General features: G+C 39.4%; 2 protein-coding genes across 4 annotated transcripts in view; both read right to left on the bottom strand.

The window, feature by feature from the left end:
• Nucleotides 1-913: 913 nt before the first annotated feature.
• On the bottom strand, nucleotides 914-8,154 carry LOC109465190 (tetratricopeptide repeat protein 38-like). 2 transcript variants are annotated; one of them, XM_019762340.1, is made up of 14 exons: nucleotides 7,663-8,126; nucleotides 7,100-7,144; nucleotides 5,796-5,873; nucleotides 5,474-5,555; nucleotides 5,083-5,248; nucleotides 4,505-4,678; nucleotides 3,969-4,044; nucleotides 3,620-3,739; nucleotides 3,078-3,243; nucleotides 2,510-2,675; nucleotides 2,185-2,338; nucleotides 1,893-1,966; nucleotides 1,006-1,102; nucleotides 914-971 (listed from the first exon to the last, which is right to left on the bottom strand). In XM_019762340.1, the coding sequence occupies exons 2-13, from the start codon at nucleotides 7,124-7,126 to the stop codon at nucleotides 1,018-1,020; spliced, it is 1,368 nt and encodes a 455-aa protein (XP_019617899.1). In that variant the 5' UTR covers nucleotides 7,127-7,144; nucleotides 7,663-8,126; the 3' UTR covers nucleotides 914-971; nucleotides 1,006-1,017. The 2 variants fall into 2 exon arrangements, 1 of the variants encoding a protein (XP_019617899.1); XR_002139945.1 differs by lacking the exon at nucleotides 914-971 and having other exon boundaries at nucleotides 1,017-1,102; nucleotides 2,185-2,331; nucleotides 7,663-8,154.
• Nucleotides 8,155-8,224: 70 nt separating this feature from the next.
• The window catches only part of LOC109465172 (tetratricopeptide repeat protein 38-like), a 7,296-nt gene continuing 1,553 nt past the window's right edge, over nucleotides 8,225-13,967 (bottom strand). For both annotated transcript variants that reach the window (XM_019762321.1, XM_019762329.1), the window contains exons 4-13: nucleotides 13,836-13,917; nucleotides 13,540-13,705; nucleotides 12,931-13,104; nucleotides 12,416-12,491; nucleotides 12,122-12,241; nucleotides 11,582-11,744; nucleotides 10,960-11,125; nucleotides 10,506-10,659; nucleotides 10,157-10,230; nucleotides 8,225-8,946 (exon numbers count right to left, since the gene is read on the bottom strand). In XM_019762321.1, coding sequence (XP_019617880.1) covers nucleotides 8,859-8,946; nucleotides 10,157-10,230; nucleotides 10,506-10,659; nucleotides 10,960-11,125; nucleotides 11,582-11,744; nucleotides 12,122-12,241; nucleotides 12,416-12,491; nucleotides 12,931-13,104; nucleotides 13,540-13,705; nucleotides 13,836-13,917 — 1,263 coding nt within the window. In that variant the 3' untranslated portion in view covers nucleotides 8,225-8,858. The remainder of the gene's footprint in view (nucleotides 8,947-10,156; nucleotides 10,231-10,505; nucleotides 10,660-10,959; nucleotides 11,126-11,581; nucleotides 11,745-12,121; nucleotides 12,242-12,415; nucleotides 12,492-12,930; nucleotides 13,105-13,539; nucleotides 13,706-13,835; nucleotides 13,918-13,967) is intronic.

A 13,967-nucleotide genomic window follows, 5' to 3' on the forward strand; every position in this document is an offset into this window, starting at 1 on the left:
ACTAGGTATTTTTTGTAAACTTACTCTAAGTTATAAAAATTTGTTGTGCTGAAGCTTGTGTATATAATGAAAAGCATATACCAATGACTCCAATGTTTATTCACTTACAACATTATGACAAGAAATGATGCTTACGTTCGATAAGCTGGTGTTATGCTTGCCATTTTATGATAATGAATAATGCATCTGCCTCTCGCAAGCTTGGTAATGTTACAGTTGAGAGCAGTAATTTTGTACATCATCCAAGATAAATGGGAAAACATCAAGCGTTGAGCCCATTCTGTCAACGCCTTCTACCCTTTCATATTGGAGCCAGCCATGCATGTGTGTGACTACGTAGAAGTGAGGTCCGGCTGTGTAAACCATTAATATTTCAGACATGAAGTTGCGCTGTGGGAACAACGCAGTTGTACCGTATACTGCACTTCCTTCCTTAGTTATTCCTTCAACTGTATACTGAGTCTGTATCTGTATCTGTATACCAAGTATAACCGCCCTTCAGCATATCACACAAGCTTTGACGACCAGTATTTCACATTGTAGGTGGTTTGCATGTGACTACGTAGTATAAACAATCACCACATGGACATTGTGACTGAGCATGCAAATGCAACTGGCACCACATAAAATGACCCCTTCCTCCACAATCTGTAAAGTTGGTTCTCACCTGTATTCTCACCTGTAGACGGTCGATAGGTACCCCTGCTGGGGTAATGAGACCGCTCTTTGGGTATCTTTTTTGACTGTGAACTGGAATTTCTTTGCTACACAGTATTTCCAGTAATATAAAGTTCTGTAGGCCCTATGCTGCACAGTGTATGCAATCAACAAGGTACACAAATAACAATTAAAGTATTCTCCAAATATACCCAAACACCTCAAATAGTAAGATTGTCAAAAACTTATCCTATGTATGCAGAACCTACAATTTATTAAATGTATAATAATCAAGCAGAGGTTTTTGTAACCAGAGTTTCAGTTGAGTATGTATAGAAGGACTCCCTGTCTGAGTTGTCATTAGAAAGGTAGAGGTGCTGCTGCTATAAGCCTGTCAGTCATTGGTGAATTCTCCTTCAGTGCCTTCCTCTCAGCCAATAGGGCCCTGGGACACAAAGACATCTGTATTAACAGCCATAGCATGATGAAGAGAAATGGTGCAAAGATTTTGACAGTGATAATGTAAATTCTTCTTTAATCTAGATCTTTCTCTTTAACATTCAACCTGCTGCCTAACCCACTAATTAATATAGAATTAATTGGTAGTCAAAAGACTACATGAGCACACAAAAAAAATGTGAACTGAATAGGCATCTTTGTGAGGTTGACATCCAAAGTGTTGGACATGATCCAAATATTCTGGCACTAGATGCAGTTTCTAGAGATCTAATTATCTTGACAGGGTAACCTCAGGAAGGATTGAGCACCTTATTAAACTGTACTGCTGCCATAGTTTGCTGAAATTTAACCAAGTCCAAGTGACCTCAAGAGCATTGAATTGGGAAAGATCTATCGTGGGGTTGTGTAGTGCAACGGCAGAGTGCTCGACTCGGAACCAAGAGGTCCCGGGTTTGAGTCCTGACATGCCACCAATCTTGTGCCCTTGGGAAAGGCACTTAACATGACTTTCCTCACTTACATGTAAATCAAGTGACAACAAGTATTGCCCTGTCCTATTTGTTTCTATGTGTGGGACACATCACCAGCAATAGCTGCCTTTTCCCCACGTGTATTGTATTGTTACAATTTCAATAAATCAAATCAAGATTGAGAGTAAGTGGAGATGGTGCTCACCAGAATGTCTAACCTTCTCCTTGCTGCCCAACCCTGTAATCAATACAAATTTGGTGCCAAATGGCAACCTTAGCAGAGTGAAGGTTAAAGAGTGAACAAACCTGGCTAACTGGTGGTGACGGGTCTCAGACGATCTGATGGCAGCGTGGATCAGAAAGAGGTGGAACAAGTCCAGCTAGAAACAAATGACAACAAATAAACATGTTAACAATCAAGCACAGAATTCCGAAAGCCATCGAAACAAAGCAAATTGACAGAAAAACAATGGAATGGCTTTAAAAATTCAAGATCTTGATAAAATATGAAACAGAAAAGTTTACAACTTTATGACCAATCTTGTGATCAATTTTAAGTGCACAGTGCCTGATTGTTGATGAGTAAGTCTGATCTCACCTGTGCCTTACTGCCCCCTATTGATCCTACCCGGTACCGCATGGGTGCCATGAGATCCACAGCTCTGGCATAGTCTCCCTCATCATAAGCCACAAGAGCCTCACAGATAGGAACTCCCACCTCTTTAGCAACAGTGGGCTGGGTTCCCTCTTCACTGGAAAAATGAAAAAAAATGTGTACATTTCTGCACTCTTGTGAGGACTATGACACCAAAGTTCATTGTGGATTTCATAATAATGGCATCGACATTGAAACCACAAGTTTTCTTCATATGCTTTCTGATAACTACTTGAAGGTTTCCTACCAACTTATAGTCTACATTTACCTGACAAAACTTCTAAGAGACTCCATCATTTTCTTGGTGGAATCTTGCTGCTTGGCACCAAGGCAGGACAGAAGGAGGTGAACATCCTTAAAGATGGCGACTCGTTCTTCCAGATCAGACTCGCACATCTTGTACGTGTCATCCCATCTGTCTGCCACATCCACCCCTGCACATAGGAATTAACAGGTCAGACTATAGACCACAATTCAAACAAATATTGGATGGCTTAATTTGAACAAATTTAAGGGTTCTTTCTATAAATAGATAAAGTTTCAAACAACAAAATGCTTTCAAAGATTTCAAAGAAGCTGCTAATGAGACCAAACCTAAAAAGAAACAAAACAACAGATCCTTTGCTTCAGCACCAAGGACAGACACAAGGAGGGCCTCATTCAAACTCGACCCCTTATCTTATCAACACCTACCTTTGCACGTACCAAATATCATTACTGGCCACAAACATGTGGAATCACAGACAGATACACAGAAACACATACACACAAACTGGCAGGCAAACCAAAAACAATACTTCTGCTTTGTGGAGGTAAGGACTAGCAGTACTTCACACCTTCCATGTTGAGTCTGAAGAGGAGAGAACTGGTGTCCGTGATGAAGGCATCTTTCCTGCCCTTGTACTGGTTGTCAAAGATCTTGAGAGCTGCAGAGTAGTCCCCCTTCTCCATGTGGTAGAGTGCCCAGTGCCAGTAGCAATGGCCAGCAAACAGGTTACAACTCTGGATCATGGAATAAATGTTTTTAGTCAACTTAAGATCCAGGCGGTAAGGTGGTCTAGGGTTCTTGACTTAGAATCTGAAAGGTTCTGGGTTCGAATTCAAATCCCTAGCAGGCCCAAATGTTGTGCCCTAGGGAATTTTACACCTACATGTACTCTTTGAATTCACTTAACTCAGGTGAAACTGAATACCTACATATTTGGTTAGGGATGAGACTGGAGTTCCCATGTTTTAGGATACCCAATGCACTTATCGAAAAGAGCAGGGGCCCATCCTGCGTGTGAGTAGATCAAATATTACAGTCCTTAGTTTTGCAGTATAAGAATAGCCAAATCGTGATCTTTTACCAAAGGAACATTATGCATCGTATACTCACACCCCAGTCTTGCAGGGTGTTTGACAAGAAGCTGATGCCCTCTTCCTGCCTCCCCTCCATCTCCATCACATGGCACACTGCATGGGTCGCCCAAATGTCCCGGGGGTTCAGCTCAAGGGCCTTTGGACAACAGCATAATATTTTACATGTTTAATACCATGGGTTCAGGTGAACATTATCAGGTTTTACATCTGAAGATGATTACTTACTAGTAGTATCTTATCTTGTGTAAGCCCTAGCAAAACTGATGGCCAACACATCTGTTAATGACTCAATATAAGTGTTCGATTGCGAGAATTTGTATCTCTGTCAAGACTTCTGGCATTTTCATAAGAGTAAGAAATCTCACCTTCCTTGCTGATTTTTCAGCTTGAGTGTAGAAGTTGGTTTCCACAAGTCCAAAGGCATGCATTCCATGCAGGTACCTATCATAGTGCAAAAAAAATTATTGTAAAATTATTGCAAGCAAGAAAACTCAGTGTTTCATCAAATTGTCGTACAGCTAAAATAATCTACATGATCGAAACAAAACAAGATGCTGGGCTTCTGTGGGTTTTAAACAAACTGCGCTGTTGCTAGTATACCATTATATCATATTGCCTAGAGCAGCTGCCATGCAAGACAAGAATAGATGAGGAAACAGTGCTCCCCCACAGTCTATTTCTTCCCTTGCAGCATCTGTGGCTGATCATGTGCGTCCAAAATCGGTCTTCATTCTCACATGAGGACCCACCTCTGCAAATGACCTGTCTGCCTACTCATCTGTTGCATCGACAGGAGACTCAAACATATTGCCAAATGTACCTCACAAGTTTACCTCTGGGCAATTATATTAGGAAATTTTCATTATGCACTCCTTGAACTAGAATCACACAATATTCTCACCCATACAGAGGCATGCTAGGCTTCCATGCTGGGAGCACTCTAGCAGCAGAGTCCCTCAGCTGTGCGGAGTATCCAATGTCGTAGTAGGAAGCCTGGGACAGCTTCAGAGCCAGGATGTCTGTAGGATATTCCACCAGAATGTTCTCCCAGGCATTACATGCAGCAGGTATGTCCCTAAGGGATGCAACAAACAACACAATCATATCAACTGTAACATTTCTGAAAATCAATCATAAAAATCTATATTACTAATGGAATGGCAATAACAGCCAACAAGAATAAAATGTTCAATGCAGCATGGAAAAGGAGTATGCATGTTGCCAATGCTGGCTTAATCAATTGCATCTAGATCTTAAGTCTTTCATGAATAGTCTTGTCAGGTTGGTGAGTCACACATAAAAAGAATGTGTGTTGAGAGAAATGCATCTACAAGGAGCAACACCTGTGCTGTGTCAGAATTGCACTAAGGAAGGTGACAGACAGTTACAGAAATGTTGGCAGAATAAAACACTTGGTTTCATAAAAAAGGGTTTCTTTATTCATCAAAATACTATTGAGAAGTCCTTGTAAGCTTGTACCTTCCTGCCAGTAGACGTATGGCCTCCACATGTTGTTTTTCCCTGGATGTACAGTTGTTCCCCTGTGCTGATCTCACCAGGTCCTCAATGTCCTTCTTCAGCTTCTCATCTCTTGTAATAGACTTTCCACCAAGTTGGAACCAACCACTCACCACCTTCCCCATAACTGTTTGGAATCAATAAAACAAAGAATCAGTAACCAATACGATTGCGGATATGTCTTCTATGCTTCGCCATCGACAAAGGACTTCCTGATTTTTTTTGGCAAAATGCAAGACCTTTTTCGAATCACGAATCACACTGTCACTGTACTGCCTAATAGATTCATTTCACAGAACAATTGATTTGAAACTAGAGAGAGATCAAAGATTATACATGTAATATTATTTACCAAAGTTGGGATCTGCTTGGTTCATCTTCTCCATAGCTCCCATCAGGCCACCAACACTGTCATCATCATACCAACCAATATACTAAAGCAAGAAAAGAAAATAGTCTGTCATCCTTGCCATGTGTTACATGGATATTTGTGTATATTTCAAATGATCTGCTTGACTACTATGTATTACATAGCTACAATAACATCTGAAGACTGGGTCAGCGCTAATATATTAGGGGAACAACAGACAAAAGTCCAACATGTAGCTTGCTGTCCAATAATTTTTTGTTTGGAGTATATAACCCATCATGTACTTAATCAGTCCAGAGTATACCTGTGTAACTGCAGCATCGAACATCTTACAGGCTTCATTACTCGTTGTTGAAAGGGGTAGTCCTATCTTGGACCACTCCTGGAAAATAGAAATATGACAACTGAAGTACTAATGCTGACAAAAGGACTATAATGAAGCAAACAATAGGGTTATATTATCAACATTATTCACCATTCAGCCCTTTTCAGGTAAAAGATAAATAAAGTAAATAATAACTAGAAAGGTAACATTTGCAAAAGAAAATGCATGTTCACCTTAACATGGTTTAGTCTAACAAACTACTGCTCTGTTTATTGTTGCTCATTAACGATTCGTATATTATAGTATGGTGACCAGCCCCAACAACTGGCTACATAATGTAAAATGAAACCACAAGGTGTCTCTTACAGCTCCAGTTAACTAATGCTAACAGAGGTCTGATCCAGGTCATTGTCCTTATGTGTTTCAAGAAGAGACAAAGCAAAGATGATATATTTTCCTTCTGTGAAGAACAGCGAGCAGATTATTATTGGAATGAGCAGAGCACTTTGGACTAATGCCTCTGACCATTTACAGCTTAGAGGTACATATCCAATATTTTGTCAAAAACTTCTCTGTTACATAGCGGATCATAATGACCCCCAGTGGGGGTCTTCACGCTTCGTTAAAAATTGAAAAATCTCAATATTTTAGACGAAATCTTGAGATCTTATGAGACAATATTGAGATTTTTTATGACAATCTCCAGATCTTACAGAAAATCTTAAGATGAAAAGAAAAGGTCTCAAGATCTTTCCAAATGTTTTCAAAAGTATCTTGAGATTTTTCCATAGCATCTCGAGATGCTTTAAGAAATATCAAGATTTTTAAAGCAATCTTGAAAAACCGTGAGATCTTTTAAACAATCTTGATATTTTTTAAAGCATCTCGAGATGCTTTGGAAAAATCTCAAGATACTTTGAAAACATTTGGAAAGATCTTGAGACCTTTTGTTTTCATCTCAAGATTTTCTGAAAGATCTGGAGATTGTCATGAACAATCTCAAGATTGTCTTATAAGATCTCAAGATTTCGTCTAAAATATTGAGATCTTTAGAATGAATCTTGAGATTTTTCAATTTTTAACGAAGCGTGAAGACCCCCACTGGGGGTCATTATGATCCGCTATGTAACAGAGAAGTTTGTGACAAAAGATTGGATATGTACCTCTAAGCTGTAAATAGTCAGAGGCATTAGTCCAAAGTGCTCTGCTCATTCCAATAATAATCTGCTCGGTGTTGAAGGTAAATATAATAATAAAATCATATGATAGAAACTCCTCATTACCTGACAGTCTCTCCAGTGGCTGTGCATGTTGTTAATCAGAGAACCCTGCGAAAATATTACCATGTCATTGATTACTTATCATAGGAATGTTTCACGAATCAACAGTTCATGCATGCTTATAAAGCTGCATTTCTTCTTTGGTCTCTTAGTGTCACTGATGAAAGATAGTGGATGCTACCTGAAACGTCTGACCGTTTCCAAAATCATATCCAGTTGCTGGAGTAACTGCTTTTTGGCGCATAATACCTGCATGTCTAACCAACACACTTAGGAATGTTATTTGTTTTGAACCTTTGTCAAAACATTAAATATTTTTACACAAAATACACCTGCTGGTTGGTTTTAATTGTAACTGTTATAACATATGGGTTACAGGATTATAACTGTAGTGATACTGAATATACTGTTACAGTACTGTACTATAATACTGATGTAATGTGGTTACTTTTTGGAGTGTGCATTGCAAGTCAACGTTATGGTCAACTTGCTGGCTGGACTTTGATCGGGTATCAAACATTGTTCCAAGGCTGATATAACAGCACGGTTCTTAATGTCTTACTCACCTGTACAGATCTGAAGTTGAAGGTTGAGTTAAGTTTGTACAGAGGAAGACCAGTTGTATGGACACACCACTGGTCACTGACAGACTGTTGACAATATGATGACCCCACCACACACAGGAACAGGTGGTTGACAGTCTCATTTGCATACACTGGTCTGAATAGACAAATCCTTGAGCTGCCACATACATGAGAGGTCAGGTGTTTAGGGCTAGGGTTAGGGTTAGGTTTGGTATAAGAGTTAGGGTTAGAGTTGGGATCATTGTTCAGGATCAGTCTCCCATTGCAACTTAACCCCTTCCACCCCTTGTTTCAGGTATATTGGAAAGTCCCAAGTAGTGTTGGAGTCATGTATTTGGCAGGATCATATGGCTTGACCCTTATTGGTTGTGCTACCAGGGGTCACGCCCCCTTGACAAATTATCTGGGAAAACCTGTTCTCCCATCAGCATGATGTAAGTAGAACTACCTTTTTCCTAGATACAAATGTACAGTGTAAAGGCAGACTTCAAGGCATACTTTCTAAATAAAACAGCACAGTTAAAAATGACCGTTACTAATTATGATTGCCATGTAATGTTTATATGTTCAAGAGTTTTTTCACTACTGGGTTAATTTAATTACTTATAAGGGCTAAAGCTTACACACACATATTGCCTATTATCATTTATTCACTCACTGAAGGATATAGGAACAGTCATCTGGTTACTAAAAAATAGATCCTTTAAGTTAGCAGAATATCATATCAATAATATTCATAATTGCCAAGAAGTTTGTATTGCTGTTGTTGTAGTTGGCCTTCTTGATTTCTGTCTAATTAAAGCTAAAAGCTCCATATACATATTTTTTTAATCACTGTCTTTAACAGTGACCAAACAGTTCTACAATCAGAAGTACATGATTATACATGTAGGTGGTCAAGGAGTATCATAATAATAGCATTTCTCAGTTAATTACTCTCAATCAAACATATGGATAATCATATTTCAACCATGATATATAAAAATTACCATAATATTATAGTATGATAATCATATTAGCTTACAAAATATTGAAGCCACAGCTTTGCACACCTATACCCACACTGCTTTTTTTGTCACTGGAATCTCATGAGATTTCTTGCAAATTTTATCATGAAAGAAGAGCCTATGCCAATGTTTGGGCTCTATACATCTGTAGCAAAGTCCTAACACAGATCTTTACAGAGGCAACTTGGCTGCTGCTTCCACCAGTCGGTCAGTGAGGGGAGAATTTTCTTTCAGTGCCTTCCTCTCCATCAAAAGGGCCCTGGAAGACAATTTAATATCAGTATGTGAAAATTATGCTCTATCAGATACACTTGTCACAGGGTTAAACCATTGAGTCAACATCAATGTTAGACCACACATTTTTATCAGTTGCACTTTTGTTCAATTTTTAAAGATTAAAATTAATTTTTATCAAAATAAAATGTATGTACATATATACAAATGTAGTTCAGGAACACTATTTGCAACTTTATGTCTAGGTCTTATCAATACAAATGATAATGATCAATCTGAAATTTAGAACAAACTACATTTAGATGATTCAATCAGGTAAGGATCTAGATGCTATCCTAGAAACGAAAGACAAGACTAGAAAGGCCGACATTTGCTTGAGAGCAAATGCAGCAGATGGCTTCACCACATCCCCCATACCGAAAATGGATCTATCCTACGATGGCTGCCAATAGTCTACACCCCCATGCAGCAATGGAACCTTCCAATGCCGGAAATAGCCAAAAAGCCCTATTTTACATAACTTTAAAGTGGTGTATGTCAAAATCGAGAATGACATTCTTTGGACATGTGTCCAAGGTATCCCCATACCAAATTTCAGGTCATTCGGATTTAATATTAGGGCACAGGAGCCAAAAATGTACATTTTTGGTCCGAAAATAGCAAAAAAGCCCTATTTTACACAATTTTAAAGTGGTATATTTCAAAATCGTGAATGGCATTCTTTGGACATGTGTCCAAGGTATCCCCATACCGAATTTCAGGTCATTCAGATTTAATATTAGGGCACAGGAGCCAAAAATGTACATTTTTGGTCCGAAAATAGCCAAAAAGCCTTATTTTTCCCAATTATAAAGTGGTGTATGTCAAAAGCTTGAATGACTTTTTGTAGACATATGTCCAAGGTATCCCCATACCAAATTTCAGGTCATTTGGTTTTAGTACCTGGGAACCAGATCTCAAAATGTATATTTTTGCCTGAAAATGGCCAAAAACCCAAATAAAACAATTTTTCAAAAAATGAAAAGAACACGTCAGGGTATTTGCCCACTCTACCTTCATGCCAAATTTCGTGTTATTTGGCCAGAAAATGGCAGAGATGAATCCATTTAAAGAAATGGCAGGAGGAGAAGGAGGAGAAGGAGAAGAAGAAACATGAGGGAACACAATATGTCTTCACCACTTTGTGGTAAAGACAAAATAATACACAAAACATTACTGATAATGAGCTGACTCACCTTGCTAATTTCTGGTGCTGTTTGTTGGGTGACCTGATGGCAGCATTGATCAGACACAAGCGGAACACATCCATCTGCATGGAAACACAACAATCCATCATGAAGAGTATTAAGAAAACAATGAATGGGAACAGAACCTGTCACATACACCATTTTAAGACTTGGAATTTTACTCCACTCACACAAGCTAGAGGGGTGTACCCTCAGCTGGTTTTTATTTGTTGTAGATAAATATGGAGGATTTCTACTGTGCTCAAAAAGGGATCTCCATCTTAACATCTCATCTCAAAAGCTATAGCATACTCAGGACTCATCTTCAACCATTTTCACAGAGTACGCATGTTCTCACCTGTGCCTTACTGCCCCCTATGGACCCAATCCGGTACCGCACGGGTGCCATGAGATCCACGGCTCTGGCATAGTCTCCCTCATCATAAGCCACAAGAGCCTCACACACAGGAACTCCCACCTCCTTAGCAACAACAGACTGACTCCCTTCTTCACTAAAAAAACAAAACAAAGTACAATGTATATAACATAATATAGCAGGATGAATTTGTATCATGTTGCCTTAGATTTAGCCCCAATGCTTCTGGTGATCTTTTAAGTTTCGACAGTGAACTGTACTTGACAAAATGACAGACAATTGCCCTAAGGGGGTAATAAAAATCTCAATTCTAAGACCATGTAGATGTGGCTTTTACCCCTTAGCCTAGTCTTCTTTAATTCTGTCCTTTGGACTTATCTCTCTGCCTTCCTTTTTTTCCATACTACCATTTCTATGCAATTGTTTTTGTAGTCACCTTACAAAATTTCTGAGGGACTCCATAAGTTTCTTGGTGGAATCTTGTTGCTTGGCCCCAAGGCAGGACATAAGGTTGTGAACATCATTGAAGACAGTGATCCGTTCATCCAGGTATGGTTTGCACATTTCGTAGGTGTCGTCCCACCTGTCCCCCACATCCACACCTACATGTATTTGCAGAAGAGACAAAATGTGTCATATGTAATAAGAAATGGCTCCACCCCTGATGTGTTGCCAAAAATCAATGCATCTTTCATAGCCACTTTTGATATTCTGATAAACCTCTTTATGAGATGAAGTATGTGTAAGCACAAATAGCTATTAAGTTCTCTTAAGAGTCTTTTTGACATGTTCTTCTCCTGAAAGAACTTTTGGTAACGTTACTTGTAACAGTGTTTTTTATTAGTGGTACAGTAATAGTGGTAGTAGCCAAATACTAGTAGACACTCAAAACATACATTTTATCTTATTTTAATTAGTATATATATAACCAACACAGCAAAAAGAGCCTTCTCCACAACACAATGCCTTAACCTTTAACACACTGACAGAGCCACTTGACTACCAATTCTCCAGCTATGTGGTTAGGCAGCAGGTAGAAGGTTAAAAAAACTTCCCACCTTCCATGTTGAGTCTGAAGAGTAGGGAGCAGGGATCAGCGAGGTAGAGGTTTCTCTTGCCCCAGTACTGTTTGTCATAGATGTTCAGCGCTGCGTAGTGCTCCCCTCTCTCCACATGGTACAGGGCCCAGTGCCAGTAGCAATGGCCGGTAAGGGTGTGTTTCTGTGGGTGATAAGCATCAATCAATTAAACAATCAATTTGTTAATCAATAAATCAATCAATCAAATCAGCCAGTCAGTCAGTCAGTAAGTGAAGCAGTCAATCAGTCAGTGAGTCAGTCTGTTGTCAGTCAGTGAGTCAGTAAGTCTTGTTTGTTGTCAGTCAGTCAGTGAGTCAGTAAGTCTTGTTTGTTGTCAGTCAGTCAGTGAGTCAGTAAGTCTTGTTTGTTGTCAGTCAGTCAGTGAGTCAGTCAGTCACTCAGTCAGTCAGTCAGTCAGTCAGTCAGTCAATCAATTCGAAGTGCAAAAATAAAAGTGCATTGTAGGATGTTTTTTTATTTGTTGAAAAATGGTAATGTTGAAGTTTCATCAATACTTACATTCCAGTCATTTTCACTGTTAGACAAGAATGCGATCCCTTCCTTCTGTCTCCCCTCCATCTCCATAACATGGCAGATGGCATGTCTCGCCCAAATATCCAGAGGGTTTAGTTCAAGGGCCTTCAAAACAACAAGTAATTTTTGTCAGTAAAAACATTGAGAATACAGTTAACTTTTTTTCATTGGGTTATAAAGAAATTTTACATACCACACATCTAAAACAAGTTCAAGAATGAACAGCACGATCTAAAGTTTCAATGAAATATATATATAATTAAAGGTTTTATTTAGTACCTTTCGTCCAGCCTGTTCTGCCTCTCTGTAGAAGTTTGTCTGTACTCGTCCAAATGCCTCCATACCATGCAAATAGCTACATAAAAGAGGAAGCATACACACAGATTTAAAAAACAATATTGCACATGAGTAAATTTTTGATAGTTACAGCAGCCTAAATTACTAACCTTTTGATGCTAGACTGTACCTACTAGTATATATGGTCTACACAGGCCAGCTTCTCAGCTCTAGGGCCAACATACATGTACCCCCAAGGAAATTTTACCACAGTCCCCTTGAGTAGCCTGCGGTTGCCATCCTCTGTAGTTAACGGCTTGCTCCCTTGTAACCATTAGCCAGAGCTGGAGGTAAACTATGGAGGCTAGCAACCAGGCTATTTAAACTCAAGGGGACTGTGGTAAACTTTCCTTGGGGGCATGTTAGGCCCTGGAAACAGTCGCTTCAAAGCTTTTTGTTGACAAACACCATCTCTATCCTAACCCCCAAAGATTAAAGCATACATGTATGTTGCTCACCCATACAGAGGCATGGTAGGTTTCCATGCTGGGATCACCCTTAAGACAGAGTCTCTCATCTGTGTCACGTCTCCGAGGGTGAAGTAAGACATCTGGGACAGCTTCACAGCCAGCATGTCTGTCGGATGTTCCAACAGAATGTTCTCCCATACACCACTGGCACCCTGCATGTCCCTACAGAATATAATATATTATACAGCAGAAAATGATGACACTTTCTACAAACTCTATTTAACAGTACGCATCTAGCCTAGTGTGACTGGATCAAACCTTACAGGCTCAATTTAATAGCCACCTGTTAATCCTGACTAGAAGTGTGTTACAAGCTTAAGAGGTCCTGTGAATAATTTCATTAGGTTGGAAAGTCAACCAAGTCTTTTTAATATTCAGCTGACCTTTTGGTGACTGTCTGTCACCTTCCTCAGGGCAATTCTGACTGGTTAACATTGCACTGCAGCACAGGTGTCGCTGCTATAGATGCATTTGCAAACGTACAATATTTTACATACGTTCACAGAGAACAGACTCCACAATGCAAAAACAGTTCTAAATGTACAAGCTTAACAGCTCTGCCACTGAAATGAACTAATTGACCAATGAGATGGATACCTGTCTGCCCATAGTTTTATGGCATCCACATGCAGTTTTTCTCGTGATGTTAAGTTGTCACGTTGTGCAGACTGGACCAAGTCTTCCACGTACTGCTTCAGTCCCTCATCTCTACTGGTCGACTTACCACCGAGTTGAAACCAGGCACCGAGTACCTTCCCCATCACTGTTATTTAAAAAAATGGTAGTAATGTTACTATATATGCCGTAATATTCATAACAATGAACTGTACTAAAAGGGTATTACAATCTTATTATTGGTATCACCATCATAATGCAACACAATCATGTCATACCAAAGTTGGGGTCTGCTTCCATCATTTTCTTCATTGACCCCTCCATACCTCCAACACTGTCCTCCTGATACCAGCCAACATACTGGAACAGAACAAGACAGTGAATGTGGTGAGATTGTATGAATTTAGTAA

Source organism: Branchiostoma belcheri, unplaced genomic scaffold, assembly GCF_001625305.1.
Source record: "Branchiostoma belcheri isolate BF01 breed outbred unplaced genomic scaffold, Haploidv18h27 scaffold1, whole genome shotgun sequence".
In the NCBI taxonomy this organism is placed as follows: Eukaryota; Metazoa; Chordata; class Leptocardii; order Amphioxiformes; family Branchiostomatidae; genus Branchiostoma; species Branchiostoma belcheri.

Excerpts from the sequence above, each read along its gene's own strand:
- LOC109465190 (XM_019762340.1), bottom strand. The coding sequence starts at position 7,126 with ATGCACAGCCACTGGAGAGACTGTCAG. Across the intron at positions 5,874-7,099 it reads GCCACTGGAGAGACTGTCAG|GAGTGGTCCAAGATAGGACT; the intron begins GTAATGAGGAGT and ends TCTATTTTCCAG. Across the intron at positions 4,679-5,082 it reads ATACGTCTACTGGCAGGAAG|GGACATACCTGCTGCATGTA; the intron begins GTACAAGCTTAC and ends TGCATCCCTTAG.